This window comes from Anas acuta, chromosome 2 (assembly GCF_963932015.1).
Source record: "Anas acuta chromosome 2, bAnaAcu1.1, whole genome shotgun sequence".
In the NCBI taxonomy this organism is placed as follows: domain Eukaryota; kingdom Metazoa; phylum Chordata; class Aves; order Anseriformes; family Anatidae; genus Anas; species Anas acuta.
The window spans coordinates 927,839-954,319 of record NC_088980.1 but is presented as its reverse complement, the minus strand read 5'-3'; the positions used below and the strand labels follow the sequence as shown (position 1 = coordinate 954,319).

The 26,481-nt window shown below is 52.9% G+C and overlaps 2 protein-coding genes across 4 annotated transcripts in view; both read right to left on the bottom strand.

Moving 5' to 3' along the window:
* The window catches only part of LOC137852052 (uncharacterized), a 44,887-nt gene extending 35,170 nt beyond the window's left edge, over window positions 1–9,717 (bottom strand). The window contains 5 exon segments of the mRNA XM_068673323.1: window positions 17–546; window positions 4,720–4,968; window positions 5,388–5,489; window positions 6,724–6,841; window positions 9,607–9,717. Coding sequence (XP_068529424.1) covers window positions 17–546; window positions 4,720–4,968; window positions 5,388–5,489; window positions 6,724–6,841; window positions 9,607–9,717 — 1,110 coding nt within the window.
* A 641-nt stretch (window positions 9,718–10,358) lies between these two features.
* On the bottom strand, window positions 10,359–26,087 carry LOC137851946 (zinc finger protein 777-like). Of its 3 annotated transcripts, XM_068673085.1 has the most exons (10): window positions 26,066–26,087; window positions 24,810–25,293; window positions 23,037–23,163; window positions 22,659–22,763; window positions 22,384–22,500; window positions 22,067–22,177; window positions 14,159–14,254; window positions 13,439–13,552; window positions 13,168–13,281; window positions 10,359–12,039 (listed from the first exon to the last, which is right to left on the bottom strand). In XM_068673085.1, exons 2-10 carry the CDS (start codon window positions 25,155–25,157, stop codon window positions 11,084–11,086), a joined length of 2,088 nt encoding a protein of 695 aa, XP_068529186.1. In that variant the 5' UTR covers window positions 25,158–25,293; window positions 26,066–26,087; the 3' UTR covers window positions 10,359–11,083. The 3 variants fall into 3 exon arrangements, with proteins under 3 accessions (XP_068529186.1, XP_068529183.1, XP_068529184.1); XM_068673082.1 differs by lacking the exons at window positions 10,359–12,039; window positions 13,168–13,281; window positions 13,439–13,552; window positions 14,159–14,254; window positions 26,066–26,087 and adding an exon at window positions 19,100–21,813 and having other exon boundaries at window positions 24,810–25,287; XM_068673083.1 differs by lacking the exons at window positions 10,359–12,039; window positions 13,168–13,281; window positions 13,439–13,552; window positions 14,159–14,254; window positions 26,066–26,087 and adding an exon at window positions 19,100–21,813 and having other exon boundaries at window positions 22,384–22,497; window positions 24,810–25,287.
* Window positions 26,088–26,481: the final 394 nt, after the last annotated feature.

Genomic DNA, 26,481 nt, shown 5'->3' with positions numbered 1-26,481 from the left:
CCGGGCCCGTTCTTACCTGGGCGGGCGCCCACTCGGCCATGGCCCCGAGGAGCTGGGCCGGGCCCCGTTGGTTAGGGCCGGGCCTCGGCGGGGAGAGCTGGCAACCGCCGGGCCCGGGGCCGTTCCCGGAGCCGTTCCCGGAGCCGTTCCCGGGGCAGCTCCCGGGGCCGGTACCGGGGCCGCTGTCGGTGGTTGAGCGCTGCGGGCCGGGCCCCGCCGCCCCACCGAGGAGCCAGGGGCAGCCGGGGAATTGCATCCGCCTCGCCGGTGCTTGGCGGGCGCGGGCGGGGGGAGAGCGAAAGAGAGAGGGAGAGGAGAGAGGAGCACTGCCGCCTACCGGCCCGGCACCGGCACCGGGAGAGGCACCGGGAACCGCACCGGGAGTGGGACCGGGAACGGGACCGGGAGAGGCACCGGGATGCCCCGCCGGGAGGCTCCGTCCTGCGCCCCCCCCCCCCCGCCATGGGACGCGGCTGGCACGGGGAGATCCGTGGGGATTCGCTGGGTGGGGTGGGGTGGAAGGGGGCAGGGGGACAGGAGGGGACACTGGGGATCAGAAGGGACAAGCAGGACAAGTAGGGGACAAGGGGGATCAGGAGGACAAATGGGACAAGGAGGGGGAGTAGGGGGACCAGAGGGGACAAGGAGGGACAAGGGGGACAGGAGGGGACAAGGGGGGGGACAAGGGGAACAGGAGGGGACAAGGGGGGGGACAAGGGGGACCAGGAGGACAAGGGGGATCAGAGGGGACAAGGAGGGATGAGAGGGACAAAGAGGGGGACAAGGAGGGGGACAAGGGGTCAGGAGGGAACACTGGGGATCAGAAGGGACAAGTGGGACAAGGGAGGGACAAGGTGGTTTAGGAGGACAAGGGGGACAAGGAGAGGGACTAGGGGGACCAGAGGGGACAAGGAGGGACAAGGGGAACAGGAGGGGACAAGGAGGGGGACAAGGGGAACAGGAGGGGACAAGGGTGACTAGGAGGACAAGGGGGACAAAGAGAGGGACTATGGGGACCAGAGGGGACAAGGAGGACAAGGGGTACAAGGGGGGGACCAAGAGGACAAGGAGGGATGAGAGGGACAAGGAGGGGGACAAGGAAGGGGACAAAGGGGGACAGGAGGGGACACTGGGGATCAGAAGGGACAAACAGGACAAGGGGGGGACAAAGGGGGATCAGGAGGACAAGGGGGACAAGGAGGGGGACTAGGGGGACTAGAGGGGACAAGGGGTACAAGGGGGGGACCAGGGGGACAAGGAGGGATGAGAGGGACAAGGAGGGGGACAACGGGGACAGGAGGGGATATTGGGAATCAGAAGGGACAAACAGGACAAGGGAGGGACAAGGGGGTCCAGGAGGACAAGGGGGACAAGGAGAGGGACAAGGAGGGGGACAAGGGGGACCAGAGGGGACAAGGAGGGACAAGGGGAACAGGAGGGGACAAGGAGGGGGACAAGGGGTCAGGAGGGGACACTGGGGATCAGAGGAGACAAGGAGGATAAGAAGAAGAAGAGGGGGACCAAGGGGACCAGGAGGATAAGGAGGGGTGAGGGGAGAAAAGGAGGACACGGGAGAAGGGGACAGGGGGCAGAAGGTGGGGAAGGGGGACTGGGAGGATGAGGAGGGGACAAGGGGGACAAGGAGGGGGAACAAGGAGGCTGAGCATCACCCGCACCCAACATTTTGTCACATTTTTTTTCTGATTTACAAATTGAGCAGATGTTGGCTGCAGCTCTTGGGGTCACAAGCATGAGGAACGTCACCGCTGTCCCCTTAACGTGGCACTGGTGAGACCGCAGCTCCCGCCAGCACCCCGAAAGGAGGATGCAGGGAGGGAGGTGTCCGGCATTTCTCGGGGACAGCACGTGAGGGAACAGGCTCGAGTTGCTGCAGGGCATGGCTACGTTGGGTTTGGGGCAGGATTTCTGCATGGAGAGGGTGGGCAACGACAGGGTGGGTTGGTGCACCCAGCGTGCCGGGCTCTGGTTCTGCTTCTTGTCACAGAATCCTGACCCGGTTGGGGCTGGAGGCCCCCTCAGGTCCCTCTGGTCCCAGGGGTGCTCCAGCAGCCCCCGGATCTGACCTTGTTCCTATCGTTTAGGAGAAATTCAGAGAGTTTAAAACGAAAAATGATTTATTTGTGAGTGTGTTTCTGTCACTGCTACTCCTGACAAGGCGCTGGGTGTTACTTAGCGTGGCGAGCTTTACATTTTCAGGGTGACTTTTAATAAATAAATAGATAAATAAATAAATAAATAAATAGTAATAATAATAATAGTAATAATAATAATAATAATAATAATAATAATAATAAGAAGAAGAAGAAGAAGAAGAAGAAGAAGAAGAAGAAGAAGGAGTTGGAAATTCTCTTTAAAGAATACCCAACTTGTTAAAGACCTGTTTTGTGTTGTTTTTTTTTTTTTTTCTTCTGGCTGCACAAACCCGACACTTTACCCAGCCACTTCTATTTCCCCATGAACCTTATTTCTCAAGGCGTGCACAGATTCTCAGCTTCGGTTTCCTATCCAGGAACACCATCTATGAAGCTCTCCTGCTCTCCTTGCTATGAGGATCAGGGCAGTTTGTTCCGCAGCAGGTCAAACTCCACAACCGGAGAATTAAAACAAAACCTCAGAGATTCAGAGAATCTCGTGATTCCCATTCACGTTTTTGGCCATTCCTTACCTTTTTACAGTGTCTGCATCCCCTCTGCTGGCTTCCCATCACAAATTTCCCGTGCTCCTAGCAGTCACCACACTAGAGGATTCCCATATTTCCACCCCACTTCATTCAAGTTTGTTCCACTCTTCTTTAGCCTAAGTTTTGGACTAGAATTATTGCTTATGTCACTGCCTTTTGATGCTTACCTTATGCTGCTTTTTGTTTCCTTTTAATTTAATTAGCACATTCATTATGCAAATTATTTATCTATGGTGCTAAGCGAGATGTTGCTGCACGGTAACACGAGACACCTGAAGAGATGCACAGTCAAAAAGTGCACCTGCAGAAGGGCATCACAGCACCCCGGTGCCAAATATCTCAAAAACAGGGTCCTGCTTTGCTCCACCGTGAATTTAATGAAAAATTTTCCAAGTCCTTTTGCATTGGGCAAAAATCTTTAATGTTTTCAGTGCCTTTTGTCTACAAAGGTTGAAACCTCAATGCTTAAATACATCTTCAGAAATTATTTTCACACAGAATTTGAAAATAATTATATCAGAAATAATATCAGAAATTACTATAAACTTCAAAAATAGTTAACAGCAGCATGTTGAGCAATTCTAGCACACAATTTAATCATTACAGGTGTAAGCCTGGTCTCAATCAAGGCAAGATTCTCACCAGCATCAGTGGAGCCAGCAGCACTGGAAACACCGGCAACAAACCCAATAGAAGTTATGTTGTAAAACTCAGCATTTTGGGCAAGCGAGATTTAACACACCGTCACGATTTTGGGTCGCCCCACTGGCTGCGCGGCTTTCCACCTCTAACTCTATTTAATATCTCCACTTAAACCTCTAAGCAAGGTGATTATTTTCACTCCAACACACAAAAATCTCCGATGTAGGCGACCGTCTGTGCCTGGTCTTCCCCTGGGACGGCTGCTGCTCAGCCCCACGCTTGCAGCACAGGGGTAGGAAGGTCTTGTAATGAGGATTTACGTTCAGCAGCTCCTGAACAAACTGTAGGAGTGTGACGTGCCAAATTCAGCCCTGCTGTTCCAGGTGCTCTTTGTTTCGGAAGGAGTTTTGCTAAAATGGTGCTTTACAGGAGGGGAAGAATCAAAGAATCCCCATTCAGGAGCATCCAGCACGCCGGCAGCTACCAAGGCATCGCGTTGCGTGGGAGAAGGATAAAAGAAATGCTGTCCCCAGGGTAAGTTTTAAGAAGAAAATAAGGAGAAGTGAGTGATAAAAGAGTTTTCTGGAAGCTGCTCCTGCTTTGGGGATGGGCAGGGATCCCTCGGGGCCATGGGTACTCCCTTAATCTCCTTCAGGATTTACCAAGCTCCATCCCAGCCCCAGTTGTTTCCTGGTCCTCGAGGGAAGCCAAGGACAGAACTTCATTCACGGCCTCAGTGCAGAACACAGCACCTTCACTGCCACCGTTACTGTCCCATCAGTGTTTTTGTGTTTTTTTTTTGTGTGTGTTACACCAAACCCAGCCCTTCCCTTCAGCCTGAGCTCCCAAGCTCCCAGAAGCTCCATTTTCTGCTCACAACTCTGCAGACAATCCTGTTCTGATCGTATCTTGGTCTTCTCCAACATGAAAACCCCCAGCAATTTTCTGCTTAAATTTTCTGCTTAAATTTTTCTGCCTAAATTTTCTGCTTAAACACAGCCATTTTCTAGCACAGGCTGCTTTGTGCATCCGAACGTTCCTTTAATAATGCTTTCGGTACAGTCAACGCTGCTGTGTGTTAACTCCCCCTCCCAGACATGAATCATCCAGCCACCAATTCAAATCAGCTCCTAATCAATGCCTCTTCGGCTGGCACCAACCCTGCCATGCTTGGGTCTGGTTCGGTTTAACAAAACTGCCTCATCCTAAACCTTGCCCTGTAATTGATACGGGACTAGAACCATCACCTTTGGTGGATTATTTGCTAACAATTAAAAATCTACCCCAGAGTAGCTTTGGGCACACCAGTTACCGGTCCACGTTGTGAGTTTGCAAGTGATTTGTGTGCCTGGGTTTCTCTGCAAAACTTTTTTTACTCGCTGTCCACTTGTAAGGCCTCTGTCCTGTCTGAGTTTTCTGGTGTCAGATCAGATCTGCGCGGCGACGAAAGCTTTTCCTGCAGTCTGTGCGTACGTATGACCATACCTGATTCCTTCTGCTGTGAATCTGCTTTTGTTTTAACAGCCCTGCTTTCAGTTTAGAGGTTTTCTGACATGCTGCACACACACACACAGCCTCTCTCCCGTCTGGGTTTCCTGGTAAAGAAGGATCTCTTGGAATTCGTCAGGCTCTCCTCTCCCAGGAGGGCTGTTACCTCTTCTGCTTCCTGTTGTTGGATTTGCCTGACCTGCTCCCGAATTGCGATGGCTCTCAGATGTTACCCCTGATGTTGTCTGAAACTTGGGCGTGGAGTCCTGGGATCCTCCTGAACACGATCCAAACAGCTCCGTATTTCCTGAGCCCTGAGCTTGATCCCAGCAGCACTGCAGCCTGGAACAAAAAGATTCCAAACTTTCCCTTTACCTGATGTGATCTAATATAAACTTCCAAAGAACAAAACTTTATTTATTGTGAGAACAAGAAACAGAACAAGTTTGGGAACAAAAAGCAGGGACGCATTAGAACCCCAATCCCTCTGATCCTAGAAGCCCGTGTTTAGTATGCTGTGGGTTTAATTTTTGGCTGGTCTGAGGCCATCACACACCTGTGCTGAGACCTGCAGGAATTCCTCTTTCCTCAGAATCCCGCTGCTCCTTGACACGCGGCACTTCCCTCGGCCGGATATCGATGCTGGGAACAGGACAGTCTGCACAGGGAACACGGGGAAACAATAACCACCATTTCCATGTCCTGACACCTCCCCCAAATCCCCAAAATGACAAAGGTATTGCCTAACCTACTTTAATTCCCAACGTAGGAAACGATAAGTTGCACAAAGACCAGTGCTGAGGATGGCTTCGTGTCAGGCTATTCGCTTCCAGTCTCCAAGCCCTGTACTTTCTCTCTGTCCTTTTTTTGTAGCATGACTCATTTTCATTCATTTACACGAAAAATAGTGCGAAAAATTGTGCAAGCGTAACTCATAGTTAATACGAATAAAAATGATTCATGTCACTGCTTTCCCCCTGGTAGTTCTTTTTCATGCAGAGCAAGGCACACGCTTCTTTAACAGAGCAGAGCTGTACAAAAAAATAGAGGCTGCTGTCTGCGCTCCAGCTCTTCTGCTGTAAAAAATAGAAGACACGTAAAGAATGAAAAAGTGGAATTGCACCATCTCATTATTTCATGGATGTTCAGATGTGAAAGTGCAGAAATAGCAGCAGAATGAGGTTAGGCTAAATCAGCACTTCTCCACCAGAGCTGTCACAAAGAGGAAAGTGGAGTAAGCAACAGCTGAGGCTTCTCGGGTTCGCAGCACTTCTGTTTCTGCAGCCTGGAGGACAAGTAAAAGCACATCCAGCCCGTAACTACAGCCAGGCTCATTTTTCTATTAATCCGAGGAATCGGGTGAAAGCTGAGGAAGCAGAGGGGGTTCACACCTTCAGATTCAGAAAGCAACGATTTCAAACTGATGTAGCTGGGCGCTTAACACTGACTGGTAAGACCTCTTCATTTTCTGGGGCGTCATTCATGTTATTCAAGTACTGCTGCATCAAAATAGTTCAATATTCTTCAGTGAACCACAACAAACAACATATATGAGGGTTTGGAGATGATGGAAAAGCTCACAACTTGACTACGATTGACAAGACTCAGGCTGCCGTGCGTCGTCCCAGCTCCTCAGCTCGTGAGTTTAAACCTTTTCTAAACCTTTGCTCCTTGACAGGTAGCACATAAATCAACTGGGACACTCAGGAGCATCTAAAGATTAATCCACGATAAATAAATAAATAAGTAAGTAAATAAATAAATAAATAAATAAATAAATAAATAAATAAATAAATAAATAAGTGGAAGGATTTGAGGAGTGACTGGTAGGGAAGGGACAGGCAGATACAGCGCGGACCCCTCTGCCTTCTGTGAGAAACGGGAAAATAAACCTGACCCAAAGTGGTTGAGGATTTGTAATTCTCCTTCATCGCTTTCTCGTAAAGCTTTCTGCCAGTCTTCCAGGTTCTTCCCCTCATGTGATGTCACGTTATCAAGAGTCCCAGGGACCTAAAACAGAAAGTGTTCAATGCTTGGTGCCAGCACCATACACCCTCGAAAACCTCTTTGCTCATCAGCCACCCGTTTTTAGCAATGCCCACGTTATGTATAACCAGCGTCTTGCCTCAGGAATTTACATGTGAATCCTCTGGTGTTATCTCTACACATAGCTCAGAAGCAGTAAAATTATTTTAAGATAACGTGACTCAGTGATTTTCTAAAACAACCGGGTCAAAAATTAATCACAAAAAATGTGGTGAGTGATCTTGAAACTCCAGTCACTGAATGAATGAAAAATAAAATAAAAATAAAAATAAAATAAAATAAAATAAAATAAAATAAAAATAAAATAAAATAAAATAAAATAAAAAATAAAAAAATAAAAATAAAAATAAAATAAAATAAAATAAAATAAAATAAAATAAAATAAAATAAAATAAAATAAAATAAAATAAAATAAAATAAAATATTTCGGAATGCATTTTAACTGAGGCAATGCCACAGTCCATCAGACCCGGCTCTAAGAGTTTTTCCCCTGCTAATAAAACTGAAAAGTTAATGCAGACAAAAAATTCAGCCCTGTGAATACTGAAAGACGATTACTGCAGTGTTGGCAAAAATACATTGAAGGTGAAATGCTAAAAATATGTTGTTTTTTCCATTAATTTCTTTCAACTTAGCCAGATAATCTCTTTCTTTGAGGTGAACGGTGCTGCACGCAGCTCCTATCGCTATGGGCAGGACCCAAACACGGGATCTGTGCGGTCATGGTGAGAAGGAGCTCACACCTTGCCTTCAGATGTGTTATATATGTGGCTGCACAAACACGACCTGTGCGTGTACTTTATCTGCACATGCCCAGCTGCTCGCTGCTGCCAGGAGGAATCGTTGGGCCACTCGGGTTTCAGTGGTGAGGGGTGCCTCGGGTACTGTGCTCAGCTTTGGGCCCCTCGCTACAAGAAGGACATCGAGGTGCTTGAGCGGGTCCAGAGAAGGGCGACGAAGCTGGTGAGGGGCCTGGAGAACAAGTCCTACGAGGAGCGGCTGAGGGAGCTGGGGGTGTTCAGCCTGGAGAAAAGGAGGCTCAGGGGCGACCTTATCGCTCTTTATAAGTACATTAAAAAAGGCTGTAGTGAGGTGGGGGTTGGTCTGTTCTCCCACATGCCTGGTGACAGGACGAGGGGGAATGGGCTTAAGTTACGCCAGAGGAGGTTTAGGTTGAATATTAGGAAGAACTTCTTTACCAAAAGGTTTGTGAGGCATTGGAACGGGCTGCCCAGGGAAGTGGTGGAGTCACCATCCCTGGAGGTCTTTAAAAGACGTTTAGATGTAGAGCTCAGTGATACGGGTTAGTGGAGGACTGGTTAGTGGTAGACCAGAGGATGGACTGGGTGATCCTGGAGGTCCCTTCTGTGATATATGGAGTAATAACTTGTGAGGAAACAGTTGATATTAATAAAGAAGGGGGAGATATGGGAGTGTGGCCAGGGGGGTCGGCAAGCCCCGTGGTTGATGATAACATCAGACTCTTAACGATGAGGCTATCAGGAATGTAAAAGAGTTTAGAGGGAGCAAAGAAGGGTGATTCAGGAGACTCCATGCAGTCTCGGGTTGCTTGTTCTCCAGCCGTTAAGACATGGAAGTTGCTGGGGGTTTGCTGTTGCCAGGCAAAGTTGTTTGAGCAATGGGAAGTTGTTGGAAAAGGACTGCTGTGGGGTGAAGGGTATAGGAGGGGAGCCTGTCCTCAAGATGAAAAAGGCAACGCAATATAATGAATTTATGTCATCAATAAAGAAGTAGAAAGAAGGAATGAAAAGGAACAGGCTGGCAGAACGGACACCAGGACAGGAACAGGCACATTGATCGCCTCATGAAGATGGGTTCAGCCAAACTCAGCAAACCGCTCAGAGAAGCTCGTACAGAAAGTCGCTGGTAATGGGCACCAGAGCTGGGAAGAAGCTCAAGCTGAGAGAAGCGGAGCCGTGCACACAACTGCCCCTCACTGGTCAGCAGTTGTGCATTATGGGGAATCATACGTCCTTAGGAACAAAGACTGTCCTGGTAACTTTACAGCTTATTCTCCTTATCAACAATTGGACAGTTTATGAGCCTGAAATATGGCAACAAATTGAGGTCAAGGTGTGGGACCCTGCTACTAAAAACAAGGTTGCAGTGGGATTGCTCGGCACCTGGTGAGCAATCTCTGAGGCCTTACAGAGCCGTGTGGGGCCACAGTCAGAAATGTGTGGTTTCTGTGAGGGAGCTGTGGGCTCCTTTACTGATCCGTCTGCTATTGGCCTTGAAAAGGAGATGGAAATATTTTTCTTATTTCTGGAAAGAATAGGATACATAAAGCTCGAAGGCCGAGTTGCTTGACAACTTAAAGCGAGACATATTGTTCCCACGACTAGCCCTGGAATTCTCCGGTGTTTGTAATCAAGAAAAAGAATGGAAAATGGGGGCTGTTGTATGGTCTGAGAGAAATTAATGAAGTTTTGGAAGACATGGGAGCACTTCAACCAGGATTACCAACTCCAATTGTGCTCCCCAGTCGTGGACATTAATAGTGATAGACTGAAAGGGCTGTTTGTTGCCTTATCTGGTTGTATACATTTATAGGCGTATGTAAATGTTATGTTTTATATATTTAGAAAGTTTGATGGTTGTGTGTATTGGTAGTGTAGGCTCCCCGCGCACCCAGCGCTGTTTATTTGCCTTTTATAAACATCACTACATTCAGATCGAGCTGAGATTTTATTTATAACACCTCCAACCTCGGGGACCCCGTGTTTTTGTGACACTTTGCCCCCAGCAGGGCCAGGCCCCACAGCGACCACACAGCGGGCGCTGAGCCCCCGCGCCTCACAGCGGGCCGAGGCCGCCATCTTGGCCCGCCCCACCCCGCCCCCGCGGCCGCAGCCAATCCGGCCTCAGGCGCGCAGAGCCTCCCCTCGCCATTGGCCGCCCGCCTCTTTGCCCCGCCCTCCCGCCGGCCGCGCGCGGGCTGGGCACAGCCAATGGGCGCGGGCACGTGCGGCGCGGCCTGCCTGCGATTGGTCGGCGAAGAGAGGGGAGGGCTCTGATTGGAGGAGGAGGGCGTGGCGGGAACGCGCTACGCGGTTGCCATAGCAACGGCGCGGGGTGGCGGGAACCTGAGGGGAGTGGGGCGGGAGGGGGGGGGCGGCGTGACAGGACCGGGGGGGACCCGGGGGTCCCGGGGCAGTGACAGTGACACCGGCATCGGCCCCATCCCGCCCCAGCTCTTCTCCTTTCCCTGGAGAACGCGGCACAGGGCTCTCACAATAATGTAAATGTTACAAAAATGCACATTTCCAGGCAAAATAAGCCAAATCCACACGTTTTTGCCTCAATCTGAGGCAGCCACGGGCTGCGGCTGCCTTCGTCCCACCTCGATGCCACCAAGCTATACCCCAGGCCTCCCGGCACCTCGGGGCACTCCTCCCTAACAGCGCTGCCCCTGGCAAACACCAACATTGTCCAAAAATACAATTACTGAAGGTAAAAATTGCGCAAACGGCTTGTCTTGAGCTTCTCTGTTTTCACGGGACGCAGAAAATTGTACAAACGGCCCCAGCAGGCCTGTAACGACATGGCGAAGGGCAGCGGAAAAGAATTTTAAGGCTACACAAAATGGCAGCCGCGCTCCAGGCCCCTTTGTTGCTCTGCATCGCCTCGTCCAGGCCAGCCCCAGCCCGCAGGAGCCCTCCCTCGGGGTGCAGCAGCTCGGAGCCCCCAAAACGTGCTCCCAGGAGGGCTCATGCTGCCCCCAGGCCACGCTATCCAGCTACCACTTGCTGGAGAGGCAGCCGCGGGGTCACCGCTTCCTTTCTCGAAGGTTTTCACATGTGTTGGGTGTTCCCTCACACGATTTCACGTGCTTAGTGAACCAGCAGTAACCTGAATTTGTTTTTAGACCAGTCTCTGGGGTCTAAGACGTCTCAGGACGACACTTCGGATGCTCTGCCTGAAGCACCACGAGTTTTTCTGGGTGCTGGTGTCGTTCTGCGTGCAGTAAGGGAGCGCTGCACATTTCCTACACATCCCCAACACCCTCAGGCAGGCACCGCGGAGAGGCACCCCAACATGCCCAGCAGAAAACAACCCCCCAAAATATCCCCTTCCCAGGCAGGGGGCACAGGGCGGCCGCTCAACAGCCTCCTCCTGCCCGCTGGGAGATCCTGCTGCCCCCCTGCCCCTAAATGGGCTGGAAAACCCATTTTTCCAGATTTTCTATCTGGAGTGCACAACAGATTCCCGGATCTCTGCGCAGGGCCAAGCGCCCACAGTCCGTTGTGTTTCTTGCACGTGACTCTCCTGGTGCTTAACTAAACTCCTCCTGAGCACAAATCTCTTCCTGCAGAGGTGGCACTGGAACAGCCCCTCTCCCGAGTGGCGGCGCAGGTGGTTTAAAAGATAATCTTTCCTCCGGTAGCTTTTGTCACACTCCGAGCACTTGTAGGGCCTCTCTCCCGTGTGAGTCATCTGGTGGCGAACGAGCCAGGAGTGGCACACGAAGCTTTTCCCACAGTCGTTGCAGATGTAGGACTTCCCCCTGCCCTGGCTCTGCTGCTGGCCCGCCAAGCCACCCTTGGGTGCCTCCGACACGTCCTGCGGGTCGTCCCCGCAGGGGCTGGGTACGGGTTTTTCTGTGGGGAGCTTCTCCCTGTGTCCCACAGCTGGATGAGCCTCTGCACAAATGCTGGTTCCACCTGCAGCCTTCTGTCCGTGGGCTGTCAGCGGTGCCCCCACAACAGGAGCCCTCTGCCCCGCACGTTTCTCCCCCGGAGCACCGGGCTGCTGCTGGAGCATCCTCTCGCCGAGCCTCTTCTCGCACACGGGGCCTGGAAATGTCTCTTCTCGGTCTCCCCGGGGAGCTGGAAGAGGTTCCTGCTGGCTGGAGTCTCTCTCGCATTTGCTGTAGGCACACGGCCTCTTTCCAACACTTTCCTGAGCGCTGAAGAAGTCTAAATGTTCACCAAACGCTTGGTTGTACCGAGCGTCATCCCCAAAGCCGTTCCTGGTGGTGTTCGTTCCCATCATTTCCGAATTCCACTGACTGTCCCACGTCACTCCAGGGGCAGGATCCTTGCAAAACTTCTCTCCGGGTCTCCCCAGTACACCAGAGTCACAGACCGTGCTTCCAAAGCTATCTGCCGGAGAATCCTTCTTCATGTTCTCACCATGCACTGAAACAGACAGATTTCACAGACTTTCAGTTAAAGAAGCCTCCTGAGATTATCCAAAAAATACATTCTTCAATATTCTTGCACCAACGGGCAAAGTGCCTAGGATGGGAGGCTTCAGTAGTGAGGGGAAGGGCGAGTACCAGCGTTCCACTGAAACAAAACCCCCAGGAAAATAAACGATCTGCTAGCATTTACATTTTGAAATCTCTGTGAACAATCCCTAAGGCCCATGTTCCTCTCCTGCCTTCCTCTGACCCCCACCAATCCAACCCCAAGAGGTACCTGGCACCTTAGCTGCTTCGGCACAGCTTTAGATTTATCACTGGGCAAAGTACGCCCCACTCGGCCCTGCCTGGAGCTCTGCTGACTGCAAATTCTCTTTTTCTGTAATTACAGCTCCCTGTGACAATAACCCAGTGTTTCGTTTTCACCATTATCTTCCATCAGAGGACTTCAGCTCAGGCTCCTCATTTTCCATGTCCCCCTTTTTTTTTTTTTTCCATTTTTCCATGTCCAGAGACATTTCTCTGTCCCCTGCCAGCCCTGCACCAGGGCAATATCCTAAAGGACCTTTTTTCCTGTGGGGTGAAACCATTCGTGTAGGCAGTCCCCACTGTCACTGGCACACCGAGGGTTTATCCATTAATTTATAGCAGCTTCACCACGCGCCTGTCGATGTCCATGAATGCCCAAATAATTTACAGGAACTGGAGGCATTCTGGGCTACCAACTGATTTCTACCCAAAATATTCTTCTGCCTATTCCTCCTCAATTTTTGCTGCGGGAGAGCTCTCCTGCTCGGGAACACAAAGCCAAGGCTCCACGGTCGTTGGTATCAGGTTTGGACACACCAAGCCAGCTGAAAGTACCAACCTGAGCACACCGCTGTACCTGCCTGAACTGAAAACCAAGGAGGTGTTTATGACAGTTTTAGGGCAGCTGAGGGAGGGAAGAGATTCTTCAGCTGACAAAATACAATTTTGCGAACAAACATTACCTGGCAGACTGAGGTTTGCACTGATTCTTTCATGGCTTACATCGTACGGCCATGACATTTAATGTAACATAAAAAATGCTCCGAATTGGATCTGCTATCCCAGGGAATCTCAGATAAAATTCACTACTGACCTGTTCTTGGGTACGTACAGATTTCTTCTTTCTTTGAGTCTTGCCGGTCAGGGCAGCGTGGCTCCTCCTCTTGTTTAATCCATGACATAACATCGGTTGCACAAGTCTGAAATTCTGTTCATTGGGGAAAACACAATTGAGAAACACTGGAGAAAGCTGCAAAGCACAGAAGACCGAGGAGCTCACAAAGGTGGGAAAAGTGCAGGCAAAGCCTCGGGAGCCACCCAAGTGGTCACTCCTACACCGGGAGGTTTTTCCAGGGAATCCTCACCCGTGTCAGGGTCTCCTGGGACATCTTCACCCTCTGCGCCCGGCAGCTCTCTGGCATACGCCTCCGTGCCTCTCTTGATCCGACCTGAAGTCTCGGGCTCATAAAACGCTGGCTCTGATAAAGGACAAAATTCAAGACAAGCTTATCAGATGTGCTTAAGTTCAAGATTTTACAAGGCTGAGACTTGTCCTTGTTTTGTTTTTCCCCATGGCAACCCTAGATTTTTACATGAGCTCCCATAAGCCCGCTTTCTAAATGAAATCTGACAGAAAGGGCTAAAAATCCCAGTTTGCTTTAAAAGCTACAGGCCAAATAAAATTAGCGCAGCCAACAGACAGAGCTGCCACCCTTCGCAAAGGGTAAGGTGCCCCACGCCTGGTCCTGCCACTGATTTTGCCTCCTCCGAGCTAACTCTTTGGCCCAAAAAAGTGAGTAAGCAGCTTCCAGCTGTCAGCTCGAGGGGTACAGAGTAAGGAATTTAAGGGGGAGTGAAACATTTCCCCTTCCACTGCTGGATGAAAACCAGCCATAAACTCCAGGATAGCTGTGAGAAGGGAAAAAACGAAATACCAGCTGCTTACCTGTCAGGACTGGTGGCAAGTCTGCTCAGAAACGTGAGCTTTTTATAAAATATTTGGAACGTGAGGAAAAAAAAATAATAAATAAAGCTTAGAATCTAATCCCTCTGCCTTTTTCCCTCCGAGGTATGCAGTTACTCACCTGGGCAGGGCTCTTCCAGAGCTCCCGTAGCCTCCACCTCTTCCTGATCCGCTGCACACAACTCTTCCTCTTGTTTAACATGGATTATGCTGTCTTCTGTTCAGAGGAAGCAAGGGTATTTTAATTCCGTATACAACATTAATTAACATTCTCATCCCATCCCAGCTCAGCAGCTCTGTTCTAGCTCTGGTACCAGTGAAAACCTCGCTTCAGACCTAGCTCCTGCTGCCCGAGACCCCTTCAGCAGAGCTCAGGTATCTGCCACAAAGCCCCTGGTGAGCTTCAGGGACACACACACGTTTCTGCAGCTGCAACGCCTGGTTTGCTGCAGCCAATGTCAGGAAACAAAATCTTATTCCAGGTGTCCCGGGGGGAGGAAGGTGCCCCTGAATTCTTGTTTTTGAGTCCTGCTGCTGCTTTGGCTCTGCCAGTCTCTGCTCAGTGCCCCTCAGTCACACCCACAGCACTTCTAGCCCATCAGGAAAGCGTTGCTGGATGCCGAAATTCACCGCTTCATACAGAGCAAGAACAGAACTTAGAAAGAACATCACTAAGAGAAAATCATGAATAAAAGCTATTTAAAAAGAAAAACGCCTCCATGAATTACATGGGGTAAGGCGGACAGGCTGATGCTCCACACCTTGCTCTACCTTCACGCTCCGGTACCACACGGAAGGGATCGGTGCAGCCCTTCAGGGGTGTACGCCCCAGCATGGATATTTGTGTGAGGGGCTCAGAAGATGCTTTAAAAACCAGCTCTGGGGAAAAAAAGGGTGGCTGGCAGCGATGGGACAGGGTTAGGGGCTTCACACCGAAGCAGGGCAGCTGGAAGGGGAGACGAGGATGCAGGCTGGGGGTATAGGGGAGCCACGGGGCGAGCTGTGGGGGGCTCCTTGATGCCTCTGGGGTCCTCCTTGTGCCTCAATGTGCAGCGGGGATCCCCCGACCCCCTTCCCCACGACCACCCCTCTCCCATTCCCCCCTCCCTGGGCCCTTACCGCGGGGGAGCAGCGCTCCGCGGGGGCTCCTGCGAGGGGCCCGGCGCAGGGCCCGGCGCCAGCCCGGCAGCGCCCGCCGCTCCCGTTCCCCGAAGGGCGCCCACGGTGCCCGCAACCGGGCCGGGCCCCTCGGCCCCGAAGCCCCTCGACGGCCTCCGCGTTCCAGCCGCCGCTCCAGCGCCTGCAGCCGGCCTCGCAGGGCCAAGGCGGCCCGGAGCTGCCGCTCCGCCCGTGCTAAGCGGGCCTCGAGGCGGAGCAGCCTCGATGATACCGAGACCGAGCCCGGTATCGCCGCCGCCCGCCCCGGCTCCCGGCCCCCGGCCATGGCCGCCGCCGAGCTCCGCGGCCCCGAGCTCCGCGCCCGGCCCCGCAGCGCCCCCTGCAGCCGCCCGCGGGGCCCGGGGGGGGCCCGGCTGACCGAGAGGCTGAGGCGCTGGGACGCTTCATTTATCGATTTATTCGTTAAAAGCCTGAAAATGTAAAGCTTGCCAGGCTAAGTAACACCCAGCGCCTCGTCAGGAGTAGCAGTGACAGAAACACACTCACAAATAAATCATTTTTCACTTTAAACTCTCTGAATTTGTCCTAAACAGTGGGAACAAGGGCAGCTCTGGGGGCTGCTGGAGTACACCTGGGACCAGAGGGACTCTGAGGGGGCCTCCAGCCCCAACAGCTGGGATTCTGTGACAAGAAGCTGAACCAGAGCCTGGGACGCTGGGACGCTTCATTTATCGATTTATTCATTAAAAGTCAGCCTGAAAATGTAAAGCTTGCCACGCTAAGTAACACCCAGCGCCTCGTCAGGAGTAGCAGTGACAGAAACACACTCACAAATATATCATTTTTAATTTTAAACTCTCTGAATTTGTCCTAAACAGTGGGAACAAGGGCAGCTCCGGGGGCTGCTGGAGCACCCCTGGGACCAGAGGGACCCTGAGGCGGCCTCCAGCCCCAACTGGACTGGGATTCTGTGACAAGAAGCAGAACCAGAGCCTGGGACACTGGGACGCTTCATTTATCAATTTATTCGTTAAAAGTCAGCCTGAAAATGTAAAGCTTGCCACGCTAAGTAACACCCAGCGCCTTGTCAGGAGTACCGGTGACAGAAACACACTCACAAATAAATCATTTTTCGTTTTAAACTCTCTGAATTTGTCCTAAACAGTGGGAACAAGGGCAGATCCGGGGGCTGCTGGAGTACACCTGAGATAGAGGGACCCTGAGGGGGCCTCCAGCCCCAACAGCTGGGATTCTGTGACAAGAAGCAGAACCAGAGCCTGGGACGCTGGGTGCACCAACCCACGCTCCCGTTGGCCACCCTCTCCATGCAGAAATCCTGCCCCAAACCCAACGTAGCCATGCCCTGCAGCAACTCGAGCCTGTTCCCTCACGTGCTGTCCCCGAGAAATGCCGGACACCTCCCTCCCCGCATCCTCCTTTCGGGGTGCTGGCGGGAGCTGCGGTCTCACCAGTGCCACGTCGGGGGGACAGCGGTGACGTTCCTCGCGCTTGTGACCCCAAGAGCTGCAGACAATGTCTGCTCAATTTGTAAATCAGAAAAAAATGTGACAAAAAATGTGACAAAAAAATGTGACAAAAGAATGTTGGGTGCAGGGAGCACGGCTGGGGCCTGTGAGGGTGTGGGATCCCGTCTGTGCACGAGGCCAGTGCTGACCTGTGGTGTGGGGCACCTGAGGTTCATTTTGGGGACTGCCACGGCCCCAGGACAGGGGCACGGTGGCCATGTGGTGTGTCCTGGCCCTGGCTGTGGTTTGCCTGGCCCTATTACCACCCCATTTGAGCTGCCACCGGCTTCCCATAGTGATGCCTCCATGTGTTCTGCAGACTCCAGCCTGGACCTACAGGACCTCCTTCACCTCTGAAGTGACCAAAACTGCAAAGATAAAAGTGTTTGCTGACACTACTGATGTCACTGATGTGCTCGTTCATGCTGCAGAGAGGTGTCAGGATGGTGCCGAGTTGTGACTCAATGATCCCAATCAGTCGGAGTTGGACCCGATGATCCTTGTGGGTCCATTCCAACTTGAGATATTTTGATTTTACGAGCTCTGCAGCCACCTCCAACAGTCAGAATCTGGTGTTTGAGCTGTACTACAATAAACTGCTCATACCCACAGATAGGTCTGGGTGGGAAGGGACCCCAAAACCCCCCATGGCCACCCCCTGCCATGCCCAGGGCCCCCTGCCCCCAGCCCAGGCCAGCCCCATCCAGCTTGGCCCATCCTAGGAATGGACAGAAAGAGGCTTCAGAACCTGGACAGGGCGCTAAGGAGCTGTGTGTGCAGGAGAGCTGGCCCCCCGATCCGAAATGCAGAAGTGGCCGTGTTCCCGTGGTATGTGAAGAATTCCTGCCTCTGTGGGGTAGGATGCGCAGAGAGGCTTTTATCAACAAAAATCTGAAGTCGTAAAGCTATAAAAGATGTGCAGTTGCTCTAGCAGCGGAAAGTACTTGCAAAATGAACAAACAAAAGCTTGAGCTGCTCTTAAACAAAATGGAGCCGTAGAATCACCGAGTAGCCTGAGTCAGAAGGGACCCACCAGGATCATTGAGTCCAAGTCCTGGGTCCCCAAAGGACCATCCAAAAACCAGACCCTGTGTCTGAGAGCATTGTCCAGATGATTCCTGAGCTCTGGCAGCTCGGGGCCGTGCCCACGTCCCTGGGCAGCCTGTCCCAGTGCCCGACCACCTCAAACCATGCAATGGAAGATCAGAAAAGAGTTACACTGAGAGGTGCTACCCAAGGAGGGCAAAACCACAGCACTTGTTCACGGGAGGTGTGAGGACTCCGTGAGCATCACCTTGTGCTCCTGAAATTCTCCCTCCCCTCCTGCATCTCCCCTGGCTTCTCCCTGCAGCTTTCACTCTGTCCCGTAAGCATCACGGCATCTGGGCGAGGATTTTTCTTCTCTCCTTGGAGAGCAGCGCATTTCTGTGTCACTCGGCAATGTTTGTTCTCGAATTCAGGGCTGCGTTTCTGAAATTTAAGCTGCACGAACCTCAAAATAGCTCCGAGATCCATTTGAAATATACATATTGATCTCTGAAATACAAGAGAGCCGGGCTCGAGCAGGGAAACTGTGACTCACTGCGCAAAATACTGCTCTGCCGGTATTATCACAGCTAGCATCAGGACGTGCTGAAATATGGAGCACATCAATTGCCTCTGATGCTTTGTAGCAGTTAAAACGTGAGGTCTCAGACAAAAATAGGAGAGTGCTGTTAAGATAGTGTAACCCTTCCCAGCCCACGGTGCTCAAATGCCCGACTTTTTGCTGATTTTTACAGTTGTGGTGAGGACCCCAGTGTTTTTTACCATCCTTTTGTATGCCGTAGCAGCCCACAATGGTCTCCTGTAGCTGTTGGTTTGTAGAATAACCCACAAATGCTGCTGAAATGTTCCCAAATTTTCGGCTGTTCAGGTCAGAGGGCAATCGGAGCACCTCTGCACCTTTACCCCAGAATAATCCTGCTCCTCCCGGACTCAAAGGAGTGGGCTGAGCTGAGGGTGACTGCAGCGCTGTGGCTGCTGAAAACTTTCTGCCTGCAGCAGGATCGATGTGATCTGCCCGCAGGATGAGGATTGCACAGTGAGCTCACTGACAGGCTATTTTTAGGTGCTGTTACCATTCGGGCCCTCTTTGGATCTCAAGCGCGCGTGGAAAACAACGCTCCTGCTCAGGTTCTGCTGCAGTATTACAAAAAAAAAAAGAAAAAGAAAAAAACAATGAAAACCCACTCTGTTCTGCAAGGGAGGCTTTTGTATTCCAATCAGTAAGAAAAAATACAACAAACTGCCAGCTGCTTTGAGCAGGGAACGTGATGTAGGTGTGACAGGTCCCTGGGATCTTTCCCTGTGCACTCACACCCAGGGCCAGGAGAAGCAGGTGAAGTGACATTAGAAAAAGACCAAAAAAAAAGAAGCACCGAGGACTCCACACTTTAATCCGTTCAAGTTTCATGGCATTATTATCAAAAAATCAAGTATCTGCTGCCGTAGATGTAACTGGCGTTTCGCACACAGATAGAAACGTGTTCCCTGCCCTGAAGGCTCACAGTCTGTTAACAAAAAAAGGTGAAACGGAGACAAGCAGCTTCACCAGGCAGCAGGAAACCACTGGAGGACTGATTAGCTCACCTGCCTGTTGAACAAGACCCAAACGAGCTGTCTGGGTATCGAATGCCCTCCTGCACTGCTAACTGCCGAGAGATTTTCCTTCAGCACGTCAAATAGCGGAGAGAAAGAACGCACGTGGACCAGATTGATAGCAGCAAGAGGCCACTGAACCCCGAGAAATGATGAAATACGGAACCCTCTGTCCCCACAGATCTCATATTTGTAAAAAAAAATCCCAAACGGCTACAGGCAGAGAGGCTCACCGCACACAGACCCACTCAGACACGTCAGAGGCTGAGAGATCAAAGACCTCAGCGGCACCAAGGCGAGAAGAGGCTGCAGGCAGATGTCAGCAGGCAAACACCTGCAGCGGCTGGCACTCCTGCCAGGGGCTTTGTGCCAGCTCTGTCCCGCAGCACAGGCTCGCAGCACGTTCACCCTGACCTGCTCTGGATTCTGCAAGCATCGGGTTAGCTTAAACGGACCAGAGCAGGCGGCAATGAACAGCGAGGACCTGGAGAGGGACCTCACTTCTTGGCCAAAAGCAGGGACCAGGCAGCGACAGAGGGGTTTCTAAAGCCTGGTGAGTGATGGGGAGAACCCGCAGCAGCTTTCAACCAGGTCAGGCAGCAGCACAAGCCCTGAAGTTGCACGATGTATTTGTTAAACACATTTCCTTTGGGGATATAATGCAAAAAAAATGGTATCAACCCCAAGCTAACAGGAGGAAAGGGAGATGAAGACGATAGTGACATACAAAGAAAAGTGTTAACGTGCAGGCAGTGAGCAGAAAGTTATCCCAACGTACAGCTGTGCACTGCCTCTGGCTAACGAGTCCTTTCCCCTCTCAGTTCCACTGGGAGTCCTGCAGGTCTCAGGAGGAGGCAACGAAGCGAATTCCCCGCAGTTCCTGCACTACAAACCCAGTCTCCAGCGGAGCAGGACCCAGTGCACGTCAGAACAACCTCACGCATCAGGGCAGAAGGTGGCCCTACCGCTGCAGTTTACAGAAAAGTAAATCTGATTTTAGAGAAGGAACTGCGAGAGGCTGGGGAGTCTCCTCCTTGGAGATCTTCAGAAGCCACCGGGATGTGTGGCACCAGCTCTGGGTGGCCCTGCAGGAGCAGGGGTTGGACTGCACGGACCCAGAGGTGCCCCCAACCTCAGCCGCTCCAGGAGATGAAGCTGTATTTCGAGTGAGCTTCCCGAGCAGCAGCAGCAATAAAAATGTCACTTGGCCTGTGCATGGAGAGCTAGGAACTGAGCGGCCGCCCCTCTTTGGCACGTGGGGCATCCGTGCAAGCCATGAGCCTGCCCCCACCTCGTGCACGTGGAGTCTTTTGCAAACGTGTGACTCAAACCTGCCCATGAAACTGAGCACAGCAGAAGTTCATCCAGGAGAAGCAGCCGGGGAAACTCCAGGCAAAGAGCAGCTCCTTCCAAAAACCTCACCTTGCTGTTTGTAGCCAGCTCAGGTAACTGATTCGAACCTGGAGAAGCCCCAGACACTTTTATCCTTAAGAGATTTTGGGTTCTCTATGAGGTATTACGGCGTGCCATCGCCACCACGACGAAGAGGGCAGCAGTGCCAAGTCGGATCCTAAATCTACTTTGCTTGGACCTTTGGGATAAATCGCTGGAGGGACTTCAGCGCTGAGCAGCAGAGGTTCTCTCCTCCCTTACCTCTTCCACCCCTAGAAGCCGTGCAGCGGCGCCTCCCTCGTGCGACCGCCAGCCACGCAGTTCCTCTCCCGCAGGTGGATCTTCTCGTGCTGGAGGAGGTGCTGCTTCTGGGTGAAGCGCTTGGAGCACTCGCCGCACTGGTACGGCCTCTCCCCGGTGTGGATCCTCTGGTGCCGGGTGAGGTTGGAGGGGTGGCTGAAGGTCTTGCCGCAGTAGGAGCACCAGAGGACGCCTGGGCTGCGCCCCGAGTGCACGCGCCGGTGGATGATGAGGGTTTTCTTCTGGGGGAAGAGCTCCTGGCACTTGTTGCACCTGTAAGCCCTTCCCGGAGCGTGGCTCTTCTGGCTCGGTTTGTCGGTGCCACGCGCCTTGTCCCTGCCTTTTGCGTTCTGCTTCTGCCTGAAGCTCCCCCTGCCCACGCGGGACCCGTCTTCCACCTGGTGCTGCTGCTGGAGGAAAACCTCCCCGTCCTCCGGGTACTCGGCCCCGCACAGCGTGCCGTGCCCCTGCTGCTGCATCATCAGCATCTTCTTCAGACACAAGCCCTTCCTACAGGCGGCGCAGGAGTGGGGTCTCTCCTCGGGGCGCTCTTGCCTGTAGAACGTGACGGCGCTGATTTCGCCCAGGCCACCTTCCCCGTGAGCGGACGGCACCAGCCTGCTCGTGCTCAGGGGCACGGGAGAGCCGTACTGACCATCGAAGGGCAGCGCCTCGCTGGGACCCTGGAAAACCACCTCCTCTGCTTCCCTGGATAAAGCTGCGGGGGGCTCGGAGCTCTGCAGGCACTCGTCGGAGTCCAGCTGCTCTATTTTGAAGGCTATCACCTCGTCTGCTGGGACTGAGGAGAAAAACAAAGGGGTGACACAACTGGTGGGTGGCACGGGACGCTTCTGATACCCCCTCACTCGTTCCCCTGCCGCCCCCAAAATCAAACAGGCCCCTCGAAGAGAGCCTAAAAGAAGAGGGAATGTGACTGAGAAGCACGGGAGTGCTTGACCTGGACACGCTGTCCCACGGCAGTGCCACCCTGGGTGGCACCCCCTGCCCAGCACCAGCTCTCCCTGCGCGTCGTGGGGCTGCTCACAACTCACCCACGCTGAGCTCAGTGAACTCCATGTCCTCCGTGGCTCCCTGCTCCTCCGAGCACGCCTCGTCCTCTTGCTTCAGAGCGCCTGCGAAGCTCGGCTCGGGGACGCCGTACTCTGCCGATAGAAAGAGGGAACTCCTTCACCAGGTGTCACCCTTCCCTTGCGGCACCCAGGGGAGCTCTCAGCCACCCTGCATTCATTTCCAACCCCTCTCCAGCACCTCCTGCTGCTGGGGCTTCCCCACTACCCTACAGCTGACCACGTTTCAGGACAGCGTCCTCCCTGCTGTTGTGTCCAAGCTCTTCCAAAACAGCACTCACCGGTTGTGGGCTCTGCCAGCACTGCTTTTGCCTCCAGGTTCTCCTGTCCTGCCGGGCACTGAGTGCCTCCTTTGCTGTCCTGGCTGCTTGCATCAGGTCTAAACACCAGAGATTCTGCTACGGAAAAAATCAAACCCATTAAATGTTTTCTAACGCTATTACACCCCTGGGACTTGCTCCTCCTACGACCCGAGAAGTCCCTGCGAGAGCAAATCAGGACCATCACCACCCAACACCATCCCCAAGGATAAACCCTCTACCAGTTCATTCCTTGCCTGCGCTCGGCTCCAGAGGAATCTCCCTCTCTCCCAAATCCACCTCATCGCAGCGCACCTCTCTCTGCAGCCGGGACAGGAGGTCGGGTTTGGAGACGGCGTAATCTGTCGAGGCACAGAGAAATTACCTTCAAAACACCATTTGGTGAGACCCCACTGCAGGGCTCACCGAAATACGGTGGTTTTTGGCTCGGGCAGCCAGCCCCATCGCAGAAAACATCTGGGGACCTCAGGGAAGGGGTCTGCGGGCTGCGCTTGGCACGGAGCAGCCTCTGGAGGTGACGGCAGCCGGTGCCCACCTCAAGGAGTCCTGGCCACCGAGGGTGTGTTCAGCTCCCAGGTGTGGGAAGAAGCCCCCCGAAACAGAGCTCATCTTACCCAGAGAGATCAGAGACTCGCCGCTCCCCCTCAGCACGTTTCTGTACAGCTCCTTCTGCCATTCCTCCAGGTTCTCCCACTCCGGCTCGGAGAAGCCGGCGGCGCTGCTGCCGAACCCTTCTGGAGCCTGCAAGGGTAGAGGTCACAAATTCAGCACCCGCTCCGGTTCGGGGAGACCCCTCTGCCGTGCTCACAGCACCAGGGGAAGAAAACTTCTGCATTTCTATTTCTTTTTTAATGCTAACATAGATCAGGTGCTGAAAAGAGAGAAGAAATCCTGTCTGGGGGAATTATGATACGATGAGAGTAAGGCTGAGGAGGTTTAGTAGGAATAACTTGGTTAATTTGTGCTAATTCTGTGAATAATCGATGTTTCTACCCCCCATAATAAAGGTAATCCGTATACTTTTGTGAGGAATGTGTTAACAATTCGTGTCCATAAAGAACAATTCTGTTTGAATCCTGTCTGCTCTCTGGGCCCTGCACTGGCAATTTAATTCTTGAACCACAGATGCAGTGTGTCCCAGTCTCCCCCTCATTCTAGTCCATTTATCACGTCTTCAGAAAACACTCCTTAAATTTATGAACCTGTTTGCTTTTTTTATTCCGGACTTCTATTTCTAACAGTTACAGCCTTTTTTTTCCTGTCTTCTTCGAGATTAACTTAACACTGCTATAGATGTGTCTGTGAATGGCTGGGGAAGAATGTTTTAATTATTCGTGAAGCGTCAAATAAGAAAGCTGTTTGTGTTTGATGTCTGGGAGTTTCAGAACAGCTGATAACAACTAGTGACTGTTATGGGATACTATGAGGATCCTTGGTATCTGGCCAGGGGGCCAAGAGATTAAGAGGAAGGAAAAAGAAGCTGAAGGACGGTTGGGAGACAAGAACTGCAGAAAATGTTCTATAAACTTGGAATAGTGCCGAGTGAGTACAAAGGGGAGAGGAAGACTACGAGCCTTCAGCATGAAAGACCCCTAGAGACCCCCAGAGGAGACTGATGCGCATGCTCCAGTAGGAGGAACTGGACCCCGGAAGCTAATAATAATAATCTATTTTTTTAGAAGTAGTAATGAATATGTATTAGTCTAGGTGCATAAAAATCAGCTGCTTGATGTAACTGGGGTGCGTCCTGGTGGAGCGGAGACTCCCGGTGCACCCAGCGCTGTTTGCTTACCTCTATTCCTTTATATTCTTTCAATAAATCCTATTTTTTTATTTAATCCTAATTTGAATCCTGAGCCATTTATAACACTTTGGGGGCTCGTCCGGGATGGCTATAGTTCCTGAATTCTGATTTAATCTAAGAGAGGCGCCCCACCATTTGGTGGCTCCTGTTTGAGTCGGATCGGGACTAATGCCATCCTGAACCTGAATAAAGGTAAGCAAAGAATTTGATTTTTTTGAGCTCCCTTGCCGGCTGTTTTTTGCCCGTAATTCTGCGCGCGAAGATCCGGACGAAGACGACAGAGTCGTTTGGATACCATTCAGTTGGATTCCGGTGTAAATTAAAAATGATCCAGTATTTTATGATAGAATGACCAAAAGAACCCTTAAGACCCCTTGTATTTTGATCCACGGAGGACGGGGTCTGTCATTTATAACCGTAGGAATAACTTGGTTAATTTGTGCTAATTCTGTGAATACTCAAGGTTTCTACCCCCCATAATAAAGGTAATTCCTATACTTTGGTGTCATTTCCAGGGGAAAAAAGTTATTGTTTATTGCAGAAGGTAACAGCCTGTCCTTTTTCCAGTGAGATTCAGCCTCACCTTGGGCACCTCTCCGCGGGGCGCGGGGGGCAGGCGCAGCACCCAGAGGTTCCCGTTCCTCAGCAGGTTCTCCACGCTCTCCAGGCGCTGCTGGAGGTGGCCGTACTCCTGGACGAGGGTGCCCAGCAGGGCCAGCTTGCTCTCCAGCCGCTTGCCGAAATCCACCACCGTCCTCTGGCAGTCCAGGGATTTCTTCTCCGCCTTCCCCGTCCTCCTCTCCAGCCCCAGCAGCCGGGCTCCGTGCGCCTCCAGGCTCCTCTCCACCGCCTGCACCGCGGCCACCACCGTCCACAGCGAGATGGGGGGGCCCGGAGGGCAGAGGGGACCGGGGGGGGGCGGGGAGGTCATGCCCCCGGTGTTTTTTTTTTTTAATTATTATTATTTATTATTTTTTTAATTTATTTAATTTATTTTATTTTTTTATTTTTTATTTTTTGGGGTGGGACACACACACCGTGGGAATCCTCCACCCGTGTTGGGGCTGCTGGGGATGGAGAGGGGAAGTGGTGTTTTTTTTTTAATTTTTTATTTATTTTTTTTAATTTTTTGGGGTGGGACACACACACACACCCCGTGGGGATCCCCCACCCGTGGTTGGGGCTGCTGGGGGGGGGGGGAGAGGGGAAGCGGTGGGAGCTCGGCACAGCGGGACCGGGGCTTTAAAGCTTTAAATCTTTAAATCCCCGACGGGGGGGGGACACACCGGGACCGGGGGGGGTACCCTAAAATAAGGGGGGGGGACACCGGGACCGGGGGGGGTACCCTAAAATAGGGGGTGCGGGGACACACCGGGGCCGGGGGGGGTACCCTAAAAGGGGGGGGGGGACACACCGGGACCGGGGGGTACCCTAAAATAGGGGGGGGGGGACACACCGGGAGCGGGGGGGTACCCTAAAATAGGGGAGGGGGGGGACACCGGGACCGGGGGGGTACCCTAAAAGGGGGGGGGGGACACACCGGGACCGGGGGGGGTACCCTAAAATGGGGGGGGGGACACACCGGGACCGGGGGGGTACCCTAAAAGGGGGGGGGGACACACCGGGACCGGGGGGGTACCCTAAAAGGGGGGGGGGGGACACACCGGGACCGGGGGGGTACCCTAAAAGGGGGAGGGGGACACACCGGGAGCGGGGGGTACCCTAAAATAGGGGGGGGGGGACACACCGGGAATGGCTTCTCCCTGCCCGATGGGGGACACCGGGACCGGGATAGGGACAGGGATGGGGACAAGGACAGGGACGGGGACCGGGCCCTACCTGCACCGTTCCCGGAGCCTCCGCCGCACCTGGACCCCCCCCCCCAGTGTCCCCCCCCCCCACCCCGGGGGCTGTCGCCGTCCCCCACAGCGTCCCCTGCCGGCCGGCGGCCTCGAGGAGAGGCAGCGGGTGATTGACAGCTGTCAATCACCCGGATAAAAAAGAGGAGACAGCCGGGGGGGCAGCTGGGGGGGCTGAGGGACCCCAAAGGGGGGGCTCCCGCTCCCTCAGCCCTCCCGCTGGCCCCGGGGGAGATGGGCTAAAATCCGCCTAAATTTGCCCTTTTTTCCCCAAAAAACACCCCTGAGACCCTCCGTGAGCCCCCCCCACACCCCCCCCCCAGTCCGGGGGTCGCCATCCCCCTCCCGGGGTCGCTGCTCGGCTCCGCCCGTCCGGCGGGGGCCGCTGTGGGGACC